At 43.4% G+C, this 23,533-nt stretch overlaps 1 protein-coding gene and 1 long non-coding RNA gene across 7 annotated transcripts in view; one reads left to right on the forward strand and one right to left on the reverse strand.

Moving 5' to 3' along the window:
- VRK1 (VRK serine/threonine kinase 1) overlaps positions 1-11,479 on the reverse strand; it is a 44,739-nt gene extending 33,260 nt beyond the window's left edge. The window contains exons 1-3 of one of the 5 annotated variants that reach the window (XM_053375582.1): positions 11,328-11,479; positions 2,831-2,984; positions 907-962 (exon numbers count right to left, since the gene is read on the reverse strand). In XM_053375582.1, the coding sequence (XP_053231557.1) occupies positions 907-962; positions 2,831-2,981 (207 nt within the window). In that variant the 5' untranslated portion in view covers positions 2,982-2,984; positions 11,328-11,479. Of the gene's footprint in view, positions 1-906; positions 963-2,830; positions 2,990-11,302 lie in introns of all 5 variants that reach the window. The other 4 variants (XM_053375562.1, XM_053375572.1, XM_053375553.1 and 1 more) reach the window with 4 other exon arrangements.
- A 239-nt stretch (positions 11,480-11,718) lies between these two features.
- LOC128407351 (uncharacterized) lies at positions 11,719-13,486 on the forward strand. 2 transcript variants are annotated; one of them, XR_008328776.1, is made up of 3 exons: positions 11,719-11,780; positions 12,146-12,296; positions 12,800-13,486. It is a non-coding gene; the product is annotated as an uncharacterized LOC128407351 (long non-coding RNA). The 2 variants fall into 2 exon arrangements; XR_008328775.1 differs by lacking the exon at positions 11,719-11,780 and adding an exon at positions 11,792-11,908.
- The last annotated feature ends 10,047 nt before the right edge of the window (positions 13,487-23,533 follow it).

Below are 23,533 nucleotides of genomic sequence, written 5' to 3' on the forward strand. Positions count from 1 at the left end.
ACGTTCACTTTTTATGGGGAAACGGGCTGTATCAGAAGCAACGCACGACTCTCTTTCCTACTGTTGCTGGTCTGGCTGGTGTATGGAGTCAGAATGCCCCAATATAGCAGGGGGCTCTGAAACAAGTGCCAACTTCAAGTGCCCAGTCGTCTCCCAGCCACCTCTATATCAACAGCCTTGTTTTGTGAACCGCCCTGAGACCTCCAAGTATAGGGCAGTATATAAATTCAATTAATAACAATAACAATGTCAGGCAATAAGATGATGAGTGGTACAGTTGGACAGCAGGGACCAGACAGGGAGGAAAATGATCTGGCCCTCCACTGTGTAAAATGGCTTGTAGCCAGAATGTGTTGCCAAATAAGGAATTATAGCTAAGCACCTCTAATACCATAAGGACATATACCAAAAGTTATAAGCCTGTACTCCAGCTCCAATCTGTCACAGCATTAGTAACTGTCCATTTCTTATGCGATTGATAAATATTTCAGGGAATCTTAAAGCAGAAAAACAATCCCAGCAGATGAATGCAGTAGTGTAATTTGAGACTATAACCGTGCAGTTATAGGAATGTAGGTCAGTATGTGTTCAGTTATTTCAGCAACAGGACAATGTTTGCATTTTTTAAATGTATTATGTATTTATTTATTTCCATTTATGAATGTTCATATGAAGTGGTTTAGCAATGCATAAGGAATGCTAATGGCAGAACAGAATAAAAAGATTTTAAAGTAAGGCTTCAACTTATCTAAACTTATTTCAACCTACTTGTAATTCATGGGACATTGGGTGCCTAAGGATTTTCTCTCCACAAAATTCCACATACCTACTGAAAGAGTCTTTCTAGTTTTCCTAGGATGTTCTGTGCATGCATCTGAAAATGGACTACTTCAAATATATACTTACCACTTTTATAACATAGGGTGCATCACTGGTGACCGATTTTGAAGAATTAACATCAGCTGTTAAAATATGAAGAGTTTCTTATCAACATGGTGAAAGAATCATTTGCTTAATATACAGTTAGTAGTAACAAATAAGTATGTTGAACACTTAAAGTTAAGTCTTCAACTTGTTTCATAACCAGTGGTTTGATGCTGTCTTGTTTTGTAACTGACCAGATTTTGTGAGAAATCACAGTTCCTGGTTTTCACACAATGACAAGGCAGGATTAGAGGAAACTGAAAATAAATGCTGATGAAGTTCTCCTCCTGGCAGAAGGAGATGGCAGCACACAAGACTGATGTTTCGTTCAGGCTCATTGCAGCTCCTGGACACAGCACCAAACCATGGTTTAGTGTGGCATGCGGACATGGCCCGTGTACATTGTATAATAATACTGGTGAAATCCTTCTCCCATTAACACTGAAGGAGGAAAGAATAGGCGACTTCGATTAGACTCATTCCAGCTCATACACATTGCGCTAAACCATAGTGATAAACATGTGCTTGTTACACTTAACATTTTAATTTTCTGTGCACATGTTAAATTGTACCATGAAGTGCCTCTCCGGGAATTGCTTGTCACTTTCAGAAGGCACTTAGCTTCTGCAAGTGACGAAGATAGTGACATTAGCCTGTCTAACTCTTGCAAGCCAGAAAGGGACGGTGCCCTCTGCATTCCAATTATTGCTAGTCCAAACAGAGCAAGATCAGTACAGACAGCACAGTAACGGTACCACTGAAGAGCCACAATTGCATCAATTGCTGAAACTAGAAACTATACTGTATTTGAGGTACTTCTTGTTGCTGGTCTTGTATCAATACTCTGATCACCATAGAAGCGAGTTACCATCAAATGTGCTCTTATAACACAGAAAGGCTACTTTTTATATTAAGACTCTGCTCATTTATATTTCAGCTCATAAAGGAAGTTTAGAAAAAGCAAAATATACAGTAGTACCTCGGGTTACAGATGCTTCAGGTTACAGACTCCGCTAACCCAGAAATATTACCTCAGGTTAAGTACTTTGCTTCAGGATGAGAACAGAAATCGTGCTGCAGCGGCATGGCAGCAGGAGGAGGCCCCATTAGCTAAAGTGGTGCTTCAGGTTAAGAACAGTTTCAGGTTAAGAACGGACCTCCAGAACGAATTAAGTTCTTAACCCGAGGTACCACTGTATATGCAGGGATTAGAAAGTAAGAGCCTCTGGCTTCAACCTGGCAGGAAACAAGTCTTGAGACAGAAACCCCTCCCTCTTCTTTACACTATGGCCATCCATTTCAGCTTTCTGTTCCGAAGCCAGATTACATGTTTATATACACACACACAAAGAAGAAAACTCATTAGGCAGTGATGGGTAGGTTTTACATCATAAGAAATCTGAGACACAAACTCCAGGTATTACTCTGGAAATCTCTAGCTGAAATGCATTATTCATTTTTACAAGCCATGCCCAGCCAACAGCCAACTGCGTCCAAACTTCCACATAACAAAGGACATAAGAACTGCCTTGCTTAATCAGACTAGGGTCTGTCAAGTCCGGCATCCTCTTTCCAAACAGCAGCCAGCCAGGTGCGTCTGGGAAGCTTCCAAGCAGGGCATGGAAGGTGATGAATAAAATCCGGATCAGCAGCAGAAACTTAGTAAGCTAAGCAAATGAATAATCTAAACAATGCAGAATGTTAAGTGTGTCTTTGGGCTCATCAGGTGGTTATTTTGAAGGAAAGGAGGGAAATCAAGCTGCCATTCTCTAGCCAAATTGTGCCCATGATAAATTGATTTCACTGTTCCCATGTTTTCGGATTATATATTCCCCACACCAGCACCCCTGGCCTAAAGAAAGGAATGCAGTGCTCCAACTTTAACAGGCTTCTTTCTCAGTCTTACCAAGATAGAGGCAGCCAAAACCACCTTTGCCTATAACCGGACCAAGCTTCCAATCTTTCTTTGTTAGGTCAGTAAAAACTTCTCCTGGAGGAAATTCTTCTGCAAGTTTCCGTTTTGCAGGGCCTCTTTTCCCAGCTGCTTTCTTAGGCATATTCTAAACTAAAACAAACAAAAAACAAAAATCAACACACCTGTTAAGAGGTAGGTTATTCCACACTGTCACTTGCTTTTAGTTATTTAATATACCAGTTCTCTTTCTTCGACATATGCTGCCTCCAACAAAACCCAAGTACTAAAATAAGAACCAAACAAATTCTCACTCCAGAATGAAGATACTTGAAGTGCTGTTTTCTCCCCCTTTTGGGACAAAATTGCCTTCTCCTAATTGAATCTTAAAACCATATTTCCACATGAACAACAATAAGAATTCTTTAGTTTGTAAATGGTATATGTATCAGCGACCAAGCTCTCAAACACTCATTATGACCATACAGGTTATTTTAAAACACTTTTACCCTGCTCTTGAGCTGAAAGGACTTCCAGATCCATTTAAAATAGCACACACACACACACACACACACACACGACAATCCCTGCCCCCAGGCTTACAATATAAAAGCCTCAACACGAAAGGAAAAGGGGACGAGAAAGTGGAAAAAAGCAAACTCAGGTATTGTTATCATTTTAAATTACAGTTCTTATAATGAAGAGCTGGGATGGAAATTGCTCAGGTACCCTGATGGAATGGGAGATAAGGGAGAGCCAAAGGCAGCTGATCTCTCAGTACAGCCAGTTGAAGATCCATACTTCCTTTCTTCCTTTCTGCTTCAACTTGATGGCTACTGCTAGGTGACAGCTGAGGGACAGCCAAAGGCAGCTGGTCTTAAAAAGGGGACTGGACAAATTCATGGAAGATAAGGCTATCAATGGCTACTAGTCATGCTGGCTATGTTCTGTGTCTACTGCTGGAGGCAGTATGCCTCTGAATGCCAGTTTCTGGGAATGGCAAATGGGGAGAGGGTTGTTGCACTCAAGTCCGGTTTGCAGGTTTCCTGGAGGCATCCATCTCTTGCGCTGCTGTGAGAACAGGATGCTGGACTAGATGGGCTTTTGGCCTGAATTTAATCAGCAGTTCTCAATCCTTCATAAAGACTGAGTACATCTGAACAACCAGTTTCCACACTTCTATGTGAGCAAAGCTCTTTATGCTTCCCTTTTATAGACATTAATTGTCTTGTGCTCTAAAATGTGTCTTAATTATCTATCCTAACCATAACTATGACCTCACTATCCAGTACTATAGATGGAAATGGCAACAGAGCAATGGGAGATGTTGAACCAGGGGGGAGGAGAGGGCTGTGTGGATGGCCAAACAACAGTTAAAATTTTATCCAGAGTTTCTGCACCTCATCCTCATGAGTGCAGGGAGAAATAACCTACAAGTCACAGCGGCAGCCAGGCAAGCCTCAATGGCAAGCCTACTTTACATGTGGCAACATATTATATTACCTTGTTTCACAAACATGGGCAGAGGGAGCAAGGTAACCTGGCTGGAAGGGTGGTATACAGTGTGGTGTAGTGGTTAAGAGCAGTAGTCTCGTAATCTGGGGAACCGGGTTCGCGTCCCCGCTCCTCCACATGCAGCTGCTGGGTGACCTTGGGCCAGTCACACTTCTCTGAAGTCTCTCAGCCTCACTCACCTCACAGAGTGTTTGTTGTGGGGGAGGAAGGGAAAGGAGATTGTTAGCAGCTTTGAGACTCCTTAAAGGGAGTGAAAGGTGGGATATCAAATCCAAACTCTTCTCTTCTCTACTTGTAATAAATAAATGTTCTTGTGCAACTTATTCTCAATTGGAAGGGAAGCGCTACACAGTTATAAATGCTTACTTGCAATGCACATGAAGGGAGACTCCTTAACTATGAAAACTAAAAGCAAGACTCTTTCTAGGAATCCTACTGTTATGCTAACTGCACAGGCTCCATTTCCTGGCCGAGAATGCCCACATCCATCTGCTTATGATGGCACTGTGCCTATTTGCAAGGTGGCCAAACTATTACTAGGGCATTGATGCCAAGCAATGAGTCTGAATGGGCAGAACACAAATTTCACAGTATTCATTCACTTCCAGACAACCTGCTCTTTGTGGAGATATCAAATCTTGCACAACCCTACTTATGACCACCCCTACAGCTCAAATTTAACTCACTGCAAACATCCTTTAACCTGCCCCCAGACTCAGGAAAAGGTACTTCTGTCCATTGGGATTTAAGATACAACAGAGGCAATTTTGTGCAGGCATCCAAGCACATGTTTCCATCCAATTTTGCTACTGAAAAGTCAGGTTAGATATCTAAATAAATATGTATATGCATGAATGACTTGGGGATGTTAGCATGTGCAGTTTCACGGATGGCATATTGACAACAGTGAGCAGCAGACTGTCAGATAACACAAATAGCAGCAACTAGTTTTATTTTTCAAATGGCTTAACTACCATGTGAATTAGAAATACAGGAAGCAGCCTTAAGCTGGGTCAGACTATTTGTCCATCAAGCCGAGCAAACACTATTCCCATTGGAAGCAGCTCTCCGGGGCCTCAGGTCTTTACCATCAGCTGCTTTCTAAGTAAAGATGCCCAGGGATTGAACCAGGCACCTTCTGCATGCAATGGACGTGCTCTGCCACTGAACTACACCACCTCAGAAATGAGCTGAATGAAAAGGCATAGCTGATACAGTCAGCTATTGGCTATTATATTTGACAAGACTTCACAAGCAGGGTTCTCCTCTTTTTGCCCCTTGAAAATAAACTGTTCTGTTCATTAACAAACTATCACCCCTTGCTTTTAGAAATGTGCATATATATATATACACACACACACACACACACACACACACACACACAGTGGTACCTCGGGTTACATATGCTTCAGGTTACATACGCTTCAGGTTACAGACTCCGCTAACCCAGAAATAGTACCTCGGGTTAAGAACTTTGCTTCAGGATGAGAACAGAAATCGTGTTCCGGCGGCGCGGTGGCAGTAGGAGGTCCCATTAGCTAAAGTGGTGCTTCAGGTTAAGAACAGTTTCAGTTTAAGAACAGACCTCCGGAACGAATTAAGTTCTTAATCTGAGGTACCACTATATATATATATATATATATATATATATATATATATATATACACACACACACACACACACACACACACATGTATATATACATGTATATATACATGTATGCATATAGTGGTCTGCAAGGTGCAAAAGTTTAGGAAAATGAGCAACAGCAGTTCTCTTTGTGCATTCTGGCATACCTAGTTTTTATCCCCACTTTTGTACACTGCCCAGGCATCTTCTGATGAAAGGTGATTAACAAATGAATAAATAACATGGAGAAGGGAGGCAGTGGAACTGTGCTGGTGGTCCTGACAACCTACAATACCAATACTAGAATAGGCTCATTATAAAAGCATAAGAACCACAATTCTAATTATTTTATTTGTTTATAAAAATATCCTTGTCTTTCCATAAAATGCTCCCGGCAGTTTACAATGACAAAATCAAAACAAACTAATGTTAAATAGAAACATAAAAGAAAAAGCAGTAACCGCAGTCATTAATAAATTACATAGGCCACTTTAAAGCATTACAGTTTCTTCTGAGAAACTACATTTTGGCCACAGAACAAAAGTTCAGCATTATGAAAAGGGCCCATCATTTGTTCCCATCCACCATACTCCATATGGTGAAAGAAAGATCACCAGGAGAGCCTCAGTTATCAAAGTTCAAGGACACTTGGGGTAAGATCTCATAGTGAGAAAAAATAAAACAGAAGGGAGTCCAAGATGGATGGGAGTTTCTTAAAGCACCCCCTTGGTAGGTGTAGGTCACAAGGCTTCTGACTTGCTTTCTAGCCGACCTGACACTTGCATGGAGTTTGTATTCTGAAAGCAGCCTTGCTTCTTCATCTTATTTAAGTGAAGGGGTCAGGGAAGAGAGGCAAGTTAAGTAGTCCTCGTGATTTTGTGAGAAGAGTCTGAAGATGTGTGAGCTACAGAGGAACTAGGTCAGGACTTTGTTGCCCAGGGTCTGTAACTTTGCAAACTAAAATAGATTCTTCTCTAGTGAAAAAACAAATTCTGAACACAGAAAAAGTATGCAAACTACGGTAATTTATGATATATTCTACCCTGAAAATGGAGGGAAGAAATGGCATAGAAACTAGACTTTAAGAATGCTGATTTCAAAAAGCTTAAGGAACTACTGGGTGAAATCCCATGGTCAGAAATACTCAAAGAGAAAGGAGTCCAAGACGGATGGGAGTTTCTTAAAGGTGAAATACTAAGGTAGACAATTCCAACAAAAAAGAAAAGTGGGAGGCACCTAAATAAACCAGTGTGACTGCATAAGGAGCTTACAGATGAACTGAGATGTAAGGAGAGAAAGTATAAGAAATAGAAAGGAGAAATCACAAAGTAAAAGTATGTATGAGTAGCCAAGAGTTGCAAGGAGAAGGTCAGGTGGGCCAAAGCTCAGAATGAACTCAGGCTTGCAAGAGAGGTTTAAAATAATAATAAATCTTTCTTTGGCTATGTTTGAAGCAAGAAGAACAAGCAAATAGTACGGGCAAGTATTATAGTTGAAATAATGTTCAGGTGGCGCACTTGGAACACCTCTCACTAGGCAACAGTCATTTTTGCTCCATTATATTCCTCAACAGTGTGTTACAATGATCTAACTTAGACATAACTAGGGCATGAATGACTGTTCAGTGTCATTGCATCTGCCGTTAATTTTTCTCCCCCCTCCCTCCCTGCACACTTTGTTTCTTAGCAGCCATTTCCTATTATATGTTTCCATCCCTGCTGAACAGAACTAAAATGAACATGCCTCTAATTTATTTTGAACACAAAGTTTCTGCTGTGTGGGAACACAGAATGATTCAACAGCTGATGTCCTTCCTCATTTGGTAGTGCTCTAATCCACCACAAACTGCTGTTTATTTCAGCAAGGTTGCTTCCTTTTAGTGATCAGGCAGTGCCACTAAGTTTGTAAGTACTGCATAGATAAAATTTTCTAAGAAAACCCAAGGAACAGGGGACATACCACACCCACGTCCAACCTCAAAAATAAAGAAATTAGATTCTCCTCTTATTTAAATGAGGGGGCACTGTTTATCAAATAGGAGAAAGGGGGAAAAAATGAGTATGGATACTTTAGTAATTTACAAATGGCTGGAACCAAAAAAGTATGAGTACTTTGCCCAGGCAGCAAGGCTTCCTGCCTCTTTCCTGCTTAAGACATGTGTACCCAGAAGCTCTTATAAAGTGCCAGGGACAGCAGGCAATGGATGTGACATGAAGGCTGGGAACATCAACCCTGCTATGTTGTAATCCCTTGCAGACTACCACAGAGCCTGGAGACAGGCACGCAGGTCGTGTATCCAGCAGTGACCAGAGGAGGAATGACCACTGGAAGGAGTGCAGAGAAGAAACGCCATAGCACATCTGCAGCAGCACAACCGGATGCCTTCATCTTCCCCAGCTGCAACAAAACATGTCTCTCCCGCATCAGTCTCTATAGCCACAGCCAGCACTGCAACTTTCCAACCGTTTGACTTCACCCCCAAAGGAGCACTCCTCCAATGACAGATGGATGCCAACCAGAGTTGAAACAGATACTTTCCAAAGCAATTAGCACCTTATTATTTATTAAATTTATATACCGCCCTTCATCATAAGATCTCAGGGTGGTACACAGAATAAAATTCTTCTCAGGCCTTTAGTACACCTTTTTTGTGAGTTAGCAGAAGATGACATGTAATGTCAGGTTCTGTGGGTTTATATGCCACAAACCCCATAATAATATATGAGAAATCCTTATTTAGAACTCATTAACAAAACTCCCATTAAGCTATTTCACCTCCTCTTTATTAAAAACAGGTAAATGGAAGTACAAAACAAAGTCCACACACATTTTTACATGGGACAATTTGCTTTTGAGATTCTCTTAGGCATTTTATCTGAATGTGCAAAAGCAAAATAATAATAACGCAGAAATACAATAGAAATGCATGCAGAAGGTCCCAGGTTCAAGTCCTGACATTTCCAGTTTCAAAGACTATCAGGCAGCAGAAAAAGAGTTCTGCCAGTCAGAGTAGACAGTCCTCTGGGCTAGAGATGAATCAGTGGTGTGACAGCACTAATCATTCAGAGCACTAGAACTACCAAGTGAAACCTATACAGGATATTGACTTCTAAAAATATCTTCCACCTGGTTATAGTAAGACACTTTATTATATGAATGCATATAAATAATACATAATTTAATTCCACTTATCCACAGCTACGGCATACTGGGTTGACCTTTTCACATTCAAGTATCTACAACTCCTAAAATCTCCTTCCTTGTCAGTCACTTGTCAGTGCAGATCCCGTAAGCATATATTCTCAAATTGTTTATATTTAACTTAATTTATTCAGTTACATGACTACGTTGTTGCTATTCTAGCCTCACAGCAAGTCTGCAAGATAGGTTACCAGGAAGATAGCAATTTATTAGAAGAGCCCTCTGTACTTCATGGATAGAAATGTGAACCTGGATTTCCAAGACCCAAGAATATAGGATATACAATTTTTTAAAATGGCTTGCAAGATAAGAGGCACAATATAAATCAATTATGGCATAATAAGCTGTTGTGGACTACAGTTAGCTTCATCAGATCAACACTAGCCCACAAAATACTGCCCTGTAATAAACATGAACCTTTAAGATGCCAAACATTGCTTGTGAGGCAAAAGCCGAACATAGATCCCACTCTGGAATAGATTAAGCTACAATCCTAAACAGTCTCACTAGAGAGTAAGACCTTTTGAACACTACAGAACTTCCTTGTAAGAGCATTGTACTGTCCATCATGATGGCTACATGGAACATCGAAGTTCAGGGGCAGTGTACCTTCCAAATAGCTGATACCAAGGTCAAACAATGGGACAAATTACAAGATGACATCTCACTGCCCACTGTGAAAAGCAGTGTGCCAAAGTGTGTGCATCTTTTTGGACAGATTCAGCATGGCTCTCTTGCAGTTCTGTTGATACATGACAGCTCTAAAAACTCTGCCACTACGATGCCTTTGCTTTGCATTAAAACTTGTTGACCTGGAGTATCCTGAGCTGTGTGTGTGTGAAAATAAACCAGGAATACAACCCGCCACATTTACACCAAAGTGAATTCCCTTTGGAATGGGCTTCAATACAAAGCGAGATAATGAAAAAGCCTCCAGCAGGCGAAGGTTGTGTGTGAGATAAAGTGTGCAAGAGCACACAACCCCCTTCCCCCATCTCCAAAGCCAGCACGGTGCAGTGGCTGGTGCAGTTTTGGCTGATTGTCACCTGCAGCCTTCAAGATGTGTCGGATTGCCACTCCCATCAGCTCAATGCCATGGTCAGCGGTGATGGGAACCGTAGTCCATAAACATCTGGAAGGCCAGAGGCTCCCCAACCCCTGGTGAACATCCCCATTTGCGGTGCAGCCCTAACCACGTCTATTTAGTTGCAACGTTGCTTTGGGTTTTCCTGGGCAAGACAAAATGACAAGAAATGTAATAGATAATAAGAAATCTTACTGAATTCCACGGGGCTTATACCCAGGCCAAGTGAGGTTAGGGTTGCACCCAGCCACACACTGAGCGGTTTTTAATGTTTGATGTTTTATTGTATTTTTATTATTTTGTTGGAAGCCGCCCTAGAGTGGTTGGGGAAACCCAGCCAGATGGGCGGGGTATAAATAATAAATTATTATTATTATTATTATTATTATTATTATTATTACTCCCTGCCTCTCTCCTGAACATGCCTCACTCCCAATGGTTCGCGTGAGAACAAAATGGGCGGCAGAGAGACACAGCCACCTAAGCTGCCTCCAGCACCTCCAAGGATAATGAGCGCAGCTATAATGATTTTAAGGAATCTCAATAATGGGGAGGAGGGCAAGGAATGGAATAAGATGCAGACGCCCTTTCTTCTCCCCGTTTGTATCTGATAAAAGTGACTCTAGCCCACTCTCTATTAATAATAATTAGTAATAATTATGTGCCACAAAACTCCATACTTTCTTCTGCAAACACCCCTCGGGAAATCCTCACAGAAAAGTTCCCTCCCGAGTGGCTCCGCCTACCCCGCAAGCTGCCAGCCCACGTCTAGAACCGGGAGGGGCACTCCAAGGGTTATCTAGTCGAACCCCGCCTCACATCGCCTCAGCAGCGTTGCCCTCCCAACCCTACCCTGGAGGCTGCTGTTATTATTATTATTATTATTATCGTCATCGTTATTTACACTGTGCAGCTGGGAATGCTGAGAGGGCGCGAAGAGAGGAGCCAGCAGCCTGGGCCCGCGGCGGCCTAAGCTCGCCTCGCCCCCCTCACAGGCGCCTGCCTCCCCTCAGGCTGCAGCAACGGCCTTTCCTTACTTTTGTTTTTACTTCTGTGATATACCTCCCTGCTTCCCTCCTCTGCTCGCTCGCTTCCTTCCGCCCGCTCTGAAATTCCCGCCGCGAGTCTCTCGCTCTCTCCGCTTCCCTGTCAAAGTCCAGCGCTCGGCTTCCTCTCTTTCCCGCCCCCGCGCGACGCGGCACCTCATTGGTTAATTCATCCACTCGCCCTACCTCCCGAAAGCGACGAGGCTTCTTTTTTGTTACGTTTGCCCCTCCTCGGCCGCCGTCGCAAGGCAAACGGCCTCCTCTCTCTCTCTCTCTCTCTCTCTCTCTCTCTCTCTCTCCCCATGCCACCCGCGTGCTGCGATGTATTCTGGGAAGTGTAGTTTTATTTCCCGCGTAGGAATGGCGTAGGAACGGCCGTTTCTCGCTTCTTCCCAACCCTGCCCACTCCTCCTCTCGCGCATGCGCGTTTGAAGAGGGGAGCCGGTGCTAAGTTTGAATGTGCAGTACTGTACATGCACTGGTAGATGTCATGTTGAATTGTGGTTGTTGTTTTAATGATTCCCCCTGCGCCTCGTTTATGTCATAGTGGGTCTTTCCCCCCCCTGTAAGCTGCCTTGAGTCCCTTCAGAAGAAAAGGTGGGGTATTATTATTATTAATAATAATAATAATAATAATACTCAATAGGGCAGTATCCCAGTTCTGGGTGACTTATTATGCAAATCATGTGATGGGTTGGGAAAGGGCTAGCTTAGGATTAGCTGCCGTTTGCGTTTTTTTAAAATTTAAAAAAAATGCAATAGTAGGTTGACGAGAGCTTCATGCAAAATAAGTAGAATGCATATTCATGGAATGAGCTTGTTCATATTTTCTAGGTAGGCAGAACTGCACGCAAACAGTGCAGAAATGGGAGAAAGTGCATCAGTGGTCAGCAAACAGCAAATCTGTTAGAAAAGAACCACAACTTGTAGCGCAACCGTAAGGAAAATACTCCTGCAGCATTTGGGACTTTGGTTTAGAGAAAAGGTGAGTAACATGGTAGAAGCTTTTTAAAATTATGCATGACATGGAGAAAGCGGATAGAGGAGAAATGTCCCTCTTTCGTAACACTTGAACTCATGGATATCCTATGAAGCTGAACTTTGAAGATTCAGGATGGAGAAAAGAAAAGACTGCTTCACACAGCACACAGTTAAACTATGAATCTCACTCCCCCACTTAGATGGCTTTAAAAGAGGATTTGGTACAAATTCATAGAGGAGAGGGTGGTCAAGGTCTACTAGCCATGATGGCTATGCTCAATACTAGTTGCTGGAACCACAGAGTGCTCTTGTGCTGAGGTTCTGCTTGCCGGTTTCCCTCATGCATCTGGTTGGCCACTGTGAGAAGAGGATGCTGGACTAAATGAGCCACTGGCCTGATCCAGCAAACTCTCCTTCCATTCTTCAGTTCAATGTTAAGCATATATAACAAAATAGTATTGTGGCACTTTAAAGTCTATCAAATTTATTCTGGCATAACTTTTCCAGAGGTCAAGCTCGCTTTGTAAGATGCATGAAGTGTTGGTGCTGACCTTTAAAGCCCTAAACAGCCTCGGTCCAGTAATCTGAAGGAGCATCTCCACCCCCATCGTTCTGCCCAGACACTGAGGTCCAACGCCGAGGGCCTTCTGGCGATTCCCTCACTGCGAGAAGCCAAGTTACAGGGAACCAGGCAGAAGGCCTTCTCGGTAGTGGCACCCACCCTGTGGAACGCGCTCCCACCAGATGTCAAAGAGAACAACAACTACCAGACTTTTAGAAGACATCTGAAGGCAGCCCTGTTTAGGGAAGCTTTTAATATCTAAGGACTATTGTATTTTAATATTTTGTTGGAAGCCGCCCAGAGTGGCTGGGGAAGCCCAGCCAGATGGGCGGGGTATAAATAATAAATTATTATATTATTATATGACATGAAATATTAGTTGGCAGGTATATGAAGCAGAAAATTATGAGATGCAAAAATTACAGCCAGTGATCACTGGGGCTTATATATAAGAGGCACACCTTAACCTTTTACAGTAGCAGACTGTTGATCATTTACTGAGCATTGCTGTCACCATTGTATAATTAACAGCTTATATTTTGGGAATGATTCCTGTTCTTATGTAGCTGCGTTGTTTCATACTTTCTCGATGTCCCATGATCATATTATAAAGTTGTTGTGTTCTATGTTGCGGTTCAAGGAATACTAGGAGTTGTTTCTTTTTGTTTTCCAATGTACCCGCCAGGCTCCGCAGGCTTGCGCACAGCTGCCTGCAGCCCGGGGAGCACGGTGCTGTGCACCCTCGGCTTCGGGCAGCTCTCCGCAAGCCTTCAGAGCCCGGCGGGAGTTCCCGCTGGGCTCCCAAGGCTTGTGGATAGCAGCCTGCTGTCCCTGAAGCCAAAACAGCGAGACGGGGCGCTGCGCAGCCCTCCGTCTCGCTGTTCCAGCTTCGGGATGGTTGCGCAAAGCCTCCGCAGGGCGGCGGGGTGAAGGCACCCCGCCGCCCTGCGGAGGCTACAAAGGATGTCCCCGAAGCCTCAAGCCTTTGGAGTGCAGCTGCGCTCCAAAGGCTTCAGGGATCTTTGAGGCTGGTGGTGGGAGAAAGTAGCGCTTCCCCCCACCGCCAGCCCCACAAGCTCGGGGGCAGCGGTAAGGCCTGCTATTGAACGCACCTTGTTTCTGAGGGGGAGAACAAGAAAAAAAAAATTTTTCCTGTTCTCCCCCTCCTATGGTCCGGTGCATCCTATGGTCCGGTGCGTCCAATAGAGCGAAAAATACGGTATTTCCTATCGATATAAAAAAAAATCAGTGTGGCGCAACAACATTTTTATTCTGAAAGTGCATTTCTTCTGCCATTTCTCTGATGAAGACAGGGACGTCCTACCATACCCTCCAACATTTTTCCATTGAAAATAGGGACATCCTGGGGAAAAGTGGGACATTTGGGGATCAAATCAGAAACCGAGATGGCTTCTGTAAATCCAGGACTGTCCTTGGAAGATAGGAAGACTTGGAGGGTCTGAAAGTGTGGCCCAGGGAAAAGAGTTTGAGAACCACCGTGTCTCCTACGTCAGTGGACAACCCTTCTATTTATCTCTGCACTGTTGGTAAGGTGCTCTGGGGTTACTGTGAGCAGTTAGAGTGGCAACTGCCTGGCATTCACTGAAGGAGTTCCAGGAAAGAAGACCCCATGTGTCAGAAGCAGAGGGCTCTCAGCAGGTTCCCAAGGGTACCAGCTGCTGCTGTGAGCCCTCTCCAAGAGGGCTTCATATATATTCCCACTTTCTGGTTTCAATGCAGTCATACCTTGGGCTACAGATACTTCAGTTTGCACATTTTCGGGATACGGACGTGCCAAAACCTGGAAGTACCGGAACGGGTTACTTCCGGGTTTTGGCGCTCGCGCATGCGCAGAACCACTAAATCCCGCTACGTGCAGTAGCGCCGAATTGTAACCCACACGTGCGCAGACACGGCGCTGCTGGTTGCGAACGTTCGCAACCCGAGCATCCACTTTATAACCTTTTCACACATCTGTATTCCTGGAAGTGCGGAATCGTTTGTGGGAGAGAGGGTTGAAAATATTCATTGTGGCTGCAAAAAGTTACACGGGAAGCAGGCCAACAATATTTTTCCCGGTGATATCAGGAGGCGGATGAACGATTCACTTCAGTAAGTTCAACTTGGGAGTCTCTTAAAGAGTGCCAAGCTTGGGAAATTATTTTGTTGTTGCTGAATGACATCAATCCAAATTAAAGGATTCTTGCGACTTTCAAAGTGGTTATGCTTATTTATTTTATCGCCCCAATTTTTTTGTTGATGAGAGTGCTTTTTACCCTCTTACCTGGCCCATCATTAGGCCTTCCTTCTAATCACCTTCTGGAATATAGCATACGATGCCACCCATATACCTAATAGTGGCCCCCACAAACGGTACAGTCTTGCTATGGCTGTACAAAGGACTTCTGTTTATCATCAAACATTTCATGAATCCCATTATGTGTGAAAGAATTATTATCTATCCCGCTGCAGCAAAAACACTTTTCCCTATAATGGAATTTTTACTCTGGAAATTTATTTTAGTATTAAAAGGTTCCACTTTATACTGTCTACAGTTCAATCAGTGATCTAAAAGGCACTTACATGCTTTGAACGAGATACATAAAAAGCTTTTATTGCAAAAGCTTTGCAGTATCTACCAATTTTGCCATTGATCTGTTTCCATGTAAGGCAATCCTGGAAGGTGCCCAGGCTGTATAAAACCACATGGTGGGTTTTGATCTCCAGCCGGTGATTAAAGCACATTATGGAGGTTTGAAAATTTTCTTGTGGCTATTAGCATACCTCGAAACATCACTGTATTAAATGCTAGCGGTGTTCTTAATACATGCTATTTAAAAACAAGAACCCCAGAATCTATAAACTCCTTATTTATTGCTCTGTTGCCGGGAGGACGTAAAGCTCTTGAATGAAGTGAGTTTGGCCTTTAGTGATAGAAGCTTTGCTGATCAAAGAGTGATTTCCTGAGGTAATTAGGAACAGGCACAATGCAGTGAGGTGGAAGGTATATGTATTTTTAAATCCTCATTTGCTACTAATACTAATAGGCACAACCTCAGCCACTGCGGGGCTGAAAGGCTAGAGTGAATTCCTATTAGGGATGAGGAAGAAACTTGATAACATCTACACTTAAAGGTTGAGCATACCTAATTTGCAATTTCCAAAAATAGGCAAACCCAACGACAGCTGTCCTTCAAAATATGAAATGCTCCTAATTTTGCCACGCCGTTCTCCAGCCAAATTTGAATATATTGGGTTAAAGTGTGCATAAGAATGTATATGTTACTGAAAATAACACACACACAAAAATGCATTGTATTGTGGGATTGCTTTGTTAAATGTGTGCATTAGGCAAATTTGCATTAAAAATGTGTATATTGGGGGGTGAGTTTTCATGAAGGGGCACACACACACACACACACACATATCCTGAAGCAAAGTTCTTAACCCGAGGTACTATTTCTGGGTTAGTGGAGTCTGTAACCTGAGGTACCACCGTATATGCTAAGTGATGTGGAAAAGTGGGTGATCAAGTTGAAGACTGAAAAAATAAGAAACAGAGAAAGCAAAACTGGCAGATTTGCCCATCCTTAGTTCCTACCAGCAAGTTGGGTTAGGTCTGCTGAGTTTATGACCCACCAGCCATGTAAGGTGCTTCATCTGGGGCTTGCTCAATATCCTAATTTTGGAACTTTGGAAAGAGGAGAGGAATACTGAGCAGTCTGTCAGGGCTGCAAGACAGGCAGCAGCATTGTACCGGGTCAGTTCAATGATAAAGAAACACCAAAGATGGGAGCAGTTGGCATTTAAATTGCCCAGCAACGGCTGCCACACAGGCCAGTATTTCTATTTAAATTAGAGTGATTATTTCTAAATTTGCACCTGTTCATCATATGCCAGTTTTAACCCAATCTGTATCTTCTTTTGCTTTCTTTTTTGGTGATATATAAGTGGCCACCCCATGCCACCAGACCATGCTGGTGGAAGGATGCAACCCTGGGCAGTGTGTATGGAGGTCCTGGGCTGCCCAGACAACAAGACCCCTCTCTCAGCCTCGCTGATGTGGTCCAAAAGAAAGGAAAGCAATACATTTGGCAGCAGTTTGGCTGCCGGAGTTGCTGGAAGGAGGAGTACAAGTCGCCACCCAACCGTCTTAGAGACGCCACTCTAGATTTATGTAGGGTTACTCCTTAGCGTTTTCTTTTCCTGAAGGCAACGCTCCTAGATGGGCTACCTTCCCAAGTTTTTATATATACGCAAACATTTTAAAACAAACAAACAGACAATAATCAACCCCAGTGCTTTTTTTTCAGGGTACGCAGTACTGGCACCTCTTTTTTTCCTTGTTGAAAAGTGTGGCACTTACTTACACACATTTTTCTAGAAAAAAAGCACCGAGCAACTCTGTTAAAAACAGCACTGAAAACACTTAAAGCCATTTAAAAGTACATACGTACAACATCCACCCTTAGAAGACCCTGTCAGAACAAAATACTCTGCCTATCAGAAAAAGGAAAGCAGAGAGGGGTATAGCCTAACCTCTGGTGGAAGGGAGTTCCACAGTCTGGGAGCAGACGCCAAGAAGGCCCATGATATCCTGAAAAGTACACTGTGTTAGGAGCAATAGCAACAAGAAGAGGATGCAAGGAACTTCGTACTAGTATATTTGCCTGGTAGTTTACATGGCATATAAAGAAGGAATTTTGATTATTTATTCATTGATTCCCTGATGACCAATCTTCTTTCCTGCCTGCTTCTTTTTTATATTAAAAGGAAAAGGTAAACAAAAGACACCCAACCTCCGAAAAACTCATCATCAGATGTCCCGTTGGTTCTCCTGCACAGGCAATGCAAGCTCAAAAAGTTAACGCACTGAGAGTTAACAAAAATACTGTTAATCACCACTGACATTCTCTCATTCTTTAGACAGGCACGCTAAGAGTTTAATCACATGCATTATTGTAATCAACCTGCCAATCACGTATTGAAGTGTTTCATTTTTTTTTTTGACAGAATTATAATACTATTTCCCACTCCCCATCCTACTCCCACCCCAACCTAAAGCATGGAGATGGCAAGATTGATACTGTACCACAAAAATAAAGAGAGGGGGGGAATGGATGCTTCTCTGTAGAAAAAGACCGAGAACTGCTAATTGTTTTGCCCCACAAATCGGTTGCCCTGCAGAGGCTGTCAAGAACTTGGTTTATTGCAATAGGAAGGTGTCTTATACGCAATCAGACCATTGGTCTGTCTAGTCTACACTGAGCAGACTGGCATTGACTCTCCAGGGTTTCAGACAGGGGCTCTTTCTCCAAGCCCTCCCTTGAGATGCTAGAAATTGAACTTCTGCATGCAAAACAGCTGCTCTGTCATTGAGCTACAGCCCTGTCCAAACCCAAGGTGGCTTATATATTAGGCACCTAAATGTTTTAAACATTTTGAAAAATAATTATTGCGTTGCTCGAACCCTGATATATTTGCTGCCCTAGGCTCCTTTGAGAGAAAGGGTGTGATAGAAACGTATTCAAGCAATAAATCTTGGATTCAAATGCAGCTTCCCATCCAAGCAGGCTGAGGTCCACTTAGCTTCAGCAATGTGCTGACCTTTATGCCCTAAACAGCCTCAGCCCAGTATACTTGAAGAAGTGTCTCCAACCCCAGCGTTCAGCCTCAGACTTTGAGGTCCAGCTCTGAAGGCCTTCTAGTGGCCCCCTCGCTGCAAGAAGTGGGAACGAGGGAACGAGGCAGAGGGCCTTCTCGGTAGTGGCACCTGCCCTGTGGAATGCCCTTCCATCAGATGTCAAGGAAATAAACATCTATCTGACTTTTAGAAGACATCTGAAGGCAGCCCTGTATCAGGAAGCTTTTAATATTTGATGTTCTACTGTGGTTTTATAATAGTTGGAAGCTATCAAGAGTGCCTGGGGCAACCCAGTCAGAGGGGTGGCATATAAATAAATTATTATTCTTAGTGTCCATGTCCAAAGGGGAAACCCAGCCAGATGGGTGGGGTATAAATAAATAATAAATAATTATTATTATCATTATAAAGGACGCTGTCATCAAGAGGACAAAATAGTACATGCATACAATGCAGACAGCATGCTGACATTGTAAGGTAACACTACCTTTCCTTGACTGCTTGGCCATTGTTGGTGTCAACACCTCTGTGGCTAGACTTGATTATATCTACCTATGCACACATGTTGGTTTGATCTCAGCAGAGCTCTTTTGCTTTAAACATAACTGCAGAAGCATGGACAAAGGCCGCTCGCATAGTAAGAATTGTAGCCAAGATATCAAACACAGCTTTCTTCAAAAGGGTTTAATTTCCAAGGATGTTCTGTAGTAACCAAGAAGTCATGGGATGTGTATACTCCGGTTGTTGGGGTGGGGTGGAGGAGCAGCCTCCCTGGGTTTCCGGCTACATCTAATTATTTCTCGGGAATGTCTTCGTCTTTAGCTATTACAAGGCATGAAAGGTATCAAACAATGGCTCCTGAAATACAGTGAGGTGGTTTTTGTATCGGTGTTTCTTTTTAGCACGGTGTAGGACAACCTAGACAGCATCTTAAAAAGCAGAGACATCACCTTGCCAACAAAGGTCTGTATAGTTAAAGCTATGGTTTTCCCAGTCGTGATATGTGGAAGTGAGAGCTGGACCATAAAGAAGGCTGATCGCCGAAGAATTGATGCTTTTGAGTTATGGTGCTGGAGGAGACTCTTGAGAGTCCCATGGACTGCAAGAAGATCAAACCTATCCATTTTTAAGGAAATCAGCCCTGAGTGCTCACTGGAAGGACAGATCCTGAAGCTGAGGCTCCAATACTTTGGCCACCTCATGAGAAGAGAAGACTCCCTGGAAAAGACCCTGATGTTGGGAAAGATGGAGGGCACAAGGAGAAGGGGACGATAGAGGACGAGATGGTTGGATAGTGTTCTCAAAGCTACCAGCATGAGTTTGACCAAACTGCGGGAGGCAGTGGAAGACAGAAGTGCCTGGCGTGCTCTGGTCCATGGCGTCACAAAGAGTCGGACGCGACTAAACGACTAAACAACAACAACAACAGGACAACCTTGTTTTCATGATACCTCAGGAGGAAGTCCTTCTGTGTTCCAAGGGCCTTAGAATTGGAAGGGAGCCGGAGGATGATCTAGTCCAACCCCATGCAATGCAGGAATGTGTAGCTGCCCCATATGGGGATCGAACCTGCAACCTTAGCACGATCAGCAACACACTCTAACCACTCCATGGCAAGTGTGCACAGGATTTTGCAAAGGCCTTGGCTGTGCCTCTTGCTCCTACCAAGGTTATTTGAAATCCTTTTAAAAACTAATATTAATTGCAAAATTGCAAATACATCTATAGTACTATTTGTATTTGTTTGCTGTATTTAACAAGGTTTATATACTGCTTAATGATAATAAAAACCCTGAGCAGTTTACATAAACGAATATAAAATATTCATTTAAAGGTATGGATAAAATCAAACTCTATTTTTCAAAAGTAGCTATAATACGAACAATCAAGTTATGGATGAAACCAACAGTTTTAAAAGCGAATATAAGTAAGATTACATGTCTGGAGAGGTTTGCCCAAACAAAGAAGTTTTTAACAGGTGAGGAGAAGAGGACAGTAATGTCACCTGCCTGCTATTTATATGCAGTTCCAAGGAATAGGCGCTGCCACCACACTAAAGGATCGATTTCTTGCAAGAGCAGAACAAACATGCTTTGGCATTTGCAAAAGTGGCAGTTCCGCAAATTGAAGCGGTCAAATGGGCACATATGTGATAAGGCGACCCGTCAAGCAAACTGGTCCCGAGCTGTGGAGGGCTTTATATGCTAGTAGCAGCACCATGAAATTGGTCTGGTAACAAAGCAGCCGCAAGCAGAGGTCTTTGAACAGGGGTGTAATATGCTGACAGGGTCTCACTCCTGTCAGCAATTGTGCCGCAGCATTCTGTACTAACTACAGCTTCCAGATCAAGTGCAAAAGATGTCCTGCATATACACACATCTACCGTATTTTTTGCACCATAACACTCACTTTTTTCCTCCTAGAAAGTAAGGGGAAATGTCTGTGCGTGTTATGGAGGGAATGCCTACGGGTGGCGGGGGGGGATCTGCTGCAGTCTTGAGCAGAGGATCCATGGTTCCCCTTCCTTCCCTCCTCCGTGGCTCGCTTTGAAACAGCAAAGCGGGAGGAGAGAGGGACAGAAAGCCTGCTTTAAAGGAGCAAAGCAGGAGAGGAGAGGAGCCTTCTCCCCTTATACCCCTCTTCTTCATTATTAGCAGCATCCTTCTCCACCCACCCCACGCATGCTCCTTGTCCCTTGAGTGCTTTTCCTTCCCTCCCCACTTAAAACGTGGTTACAAAGCACGGATCCACATGGATCCTCAGGATTTTTGCACTGGGTCACCCCAAATTCACCATCAGATCACATGTCTGTGGCCACAGCATGAACCACAAAAATCATACATCCACTGTTTCGTTTAGAATATTTTTTTCTTGTTTTCCTCCTCTAAAAACTATGTGCGTGTTATGGTCGGGTGCATGTTATAGAGCGAAAAATACGGTATCTATCTATCTACAGTGGTACCTCAGGTTACAGACGCTTCAAGTTACAAACTCCGCTAACCCAGAAATAGTACCTCGGGTTAAGAACTTTGCTTCAGGATGAGAACAAAAATCGTGCGGCAGCGGTGCAGCGGCAGAGGGAGGCCCCATTTGCTAAAGTGGTACCTCAGGTTAAGAACAGTTTCAGGTTAAGAACAGACCTCCAGAACAAATTACGTTCTTAACCTGAGGTACCACTCTATCTATCTATATATCTATCTAGCTATCTATCTAGCTACCTATATCTATCATCTATCTATCTATCTATCTATCTATCTATCTATCTATCTAAATACTGATAAAACCTTGTGTCTACTAATGCTCAGATATATAATTCATGTGTGTGAGAACACAAGTGCTAGATCATTTCACTGTTTTCAATGTTTGTTGGGGGGCAGTTAATGTGGTTGAGAACTTTTAACTAAGAGGTGGGGGGGTCAAACTATTTTAATAAATAAATATGCCCTTCCCTACCAAACCTGAAATGCCCTCCGGAATAAGAATTTATTGGTTCAGGGTGGCGACTTCCAGAACCACGATCATGAAAGCAAATCTGTACCACAGAATTCACATCCAGAACACGAACAAATGCAGAGGGGTGTGTGTGTGTGTGTGTGTGTGTGTGTGTGTGTGCGCGCGTGCGTGCGTTAATGGTGGAATTTATGGTATAGCATATTTTTATGCATTTACTCATGGCTGTACTTCATAATAGATGAAAAACATAGAGAAGCAAGATACTGTTGACAGCTATCCATCTGTCAGCGAAGAGAAAGCTTTTCCTGTTCGTGAAAAATAACTTTGCTATGACAACTTTATAGAGGACAGAACTTTCTCCACGCTGTAACAGGGCAATGGGTCACATCAGAACTAAGCCAATAATAGGAAGCACTTATTATATTGCTATCGGATGACCACCTCTGTGGCCTGCGGGATATAATTTCGTCATTCCACTCCAGATTTCTCTGTAGACAGATGTCCCCTCTCACATAAACAACTGTCACAATTGGCATCAGTGTGCTTGTTGGCAGCCCCAACACCAGTCCCCACAAAGCAGCCTGGGTACTGAACTTCTTATTCACGAGGGTCGGCATTTGCTGTGCCAGTAGCTGGGGCAAAACCTATAGAGGATATGCAGAGTCATAGACCCTTCCGAGACTGTCACAATTTCCCCCCACTTTCATTTCTGTGTTTTAATGATCTTATAGGGTTGAAAAGGCAGTTAATAAATCCAAGACAAAGATGAGATTTGACTGTTTGAAAATATTTCCAGATGTTTTGAATGGCTTTTCTTCTTCTTCTTGGTATCATTTTGTTGTCTGCTGCCCTGGGCTTGCTTTGGGAAGAAGGGCAGCATAGAAATTTAATAATTAAAAAAAATGTCCACAGGTTTGCAGTTAAATCTTGGGGTGGCCAGCAGTTTTACACACCGCAGAGAGGCAACCGGAGTTTGGCATTGGCTACACTCAACTGGGGGGCATCTGCCTGTCATCAGAGTGACCCTCATGGTATGTGGGTTGGTCACATTCAAACTTTGCATGCTCAGATGTGCAGATTTCTTAGATATGCACCAAATCGTCTTCATCCCAGAGGCTCATAATGCTTTCTTCAGATATGAGGCAAGCACAGTGGCCCAATCATCAGCCCAATACATTTTGCCACTTATGGAGGTCCAACATTTCCCACCTGGCTGCAACTCCCGCTGCCTCAGCATCTTCCACTAACACCCACACACCCACCGCCTGTGGACTTACAGTCCCTGATGCTCACTGTTCCACCTCCCCTTATTCTTCCCAGCCTGGATGGTGCAGCCACCTCATATGCAAACGAGATTGCTTTGGAGAACCCCTTGCACCCCCAATTTCTCTCTTGGATAGGGGCTATGCAGGTGGTCTACAGCAATGGGGCTTGCAAGGAGCCGGCAGCAGCAGGGGCAGGAGGAGATTAGCTGTTGTGGGCAGCCAACGGAAGCAGCACTGGAGTGGATGCGATTTGCAACTCCTCTTGACCCACCTGAGCCAGCCCAGAGGCTCTTCTTGGCTTGACTAGCCCTGATAAA

The sequence above is a fragment of the Podarcis raffonei genome, chromosome 1 (assembly GCF_027172205.1).
Source record: "Podarcis raffonei isolate rPodRaf1 chromosome 1, rPodRaf1.pri, whole genome shotgun sequence".
NCBI classification, from domain to species: Eukaryota; Metazoa; Chordata; class Lepidosauria; order Squamata; family Lacertidae; genus Podarcis; species Podarcis raffonei.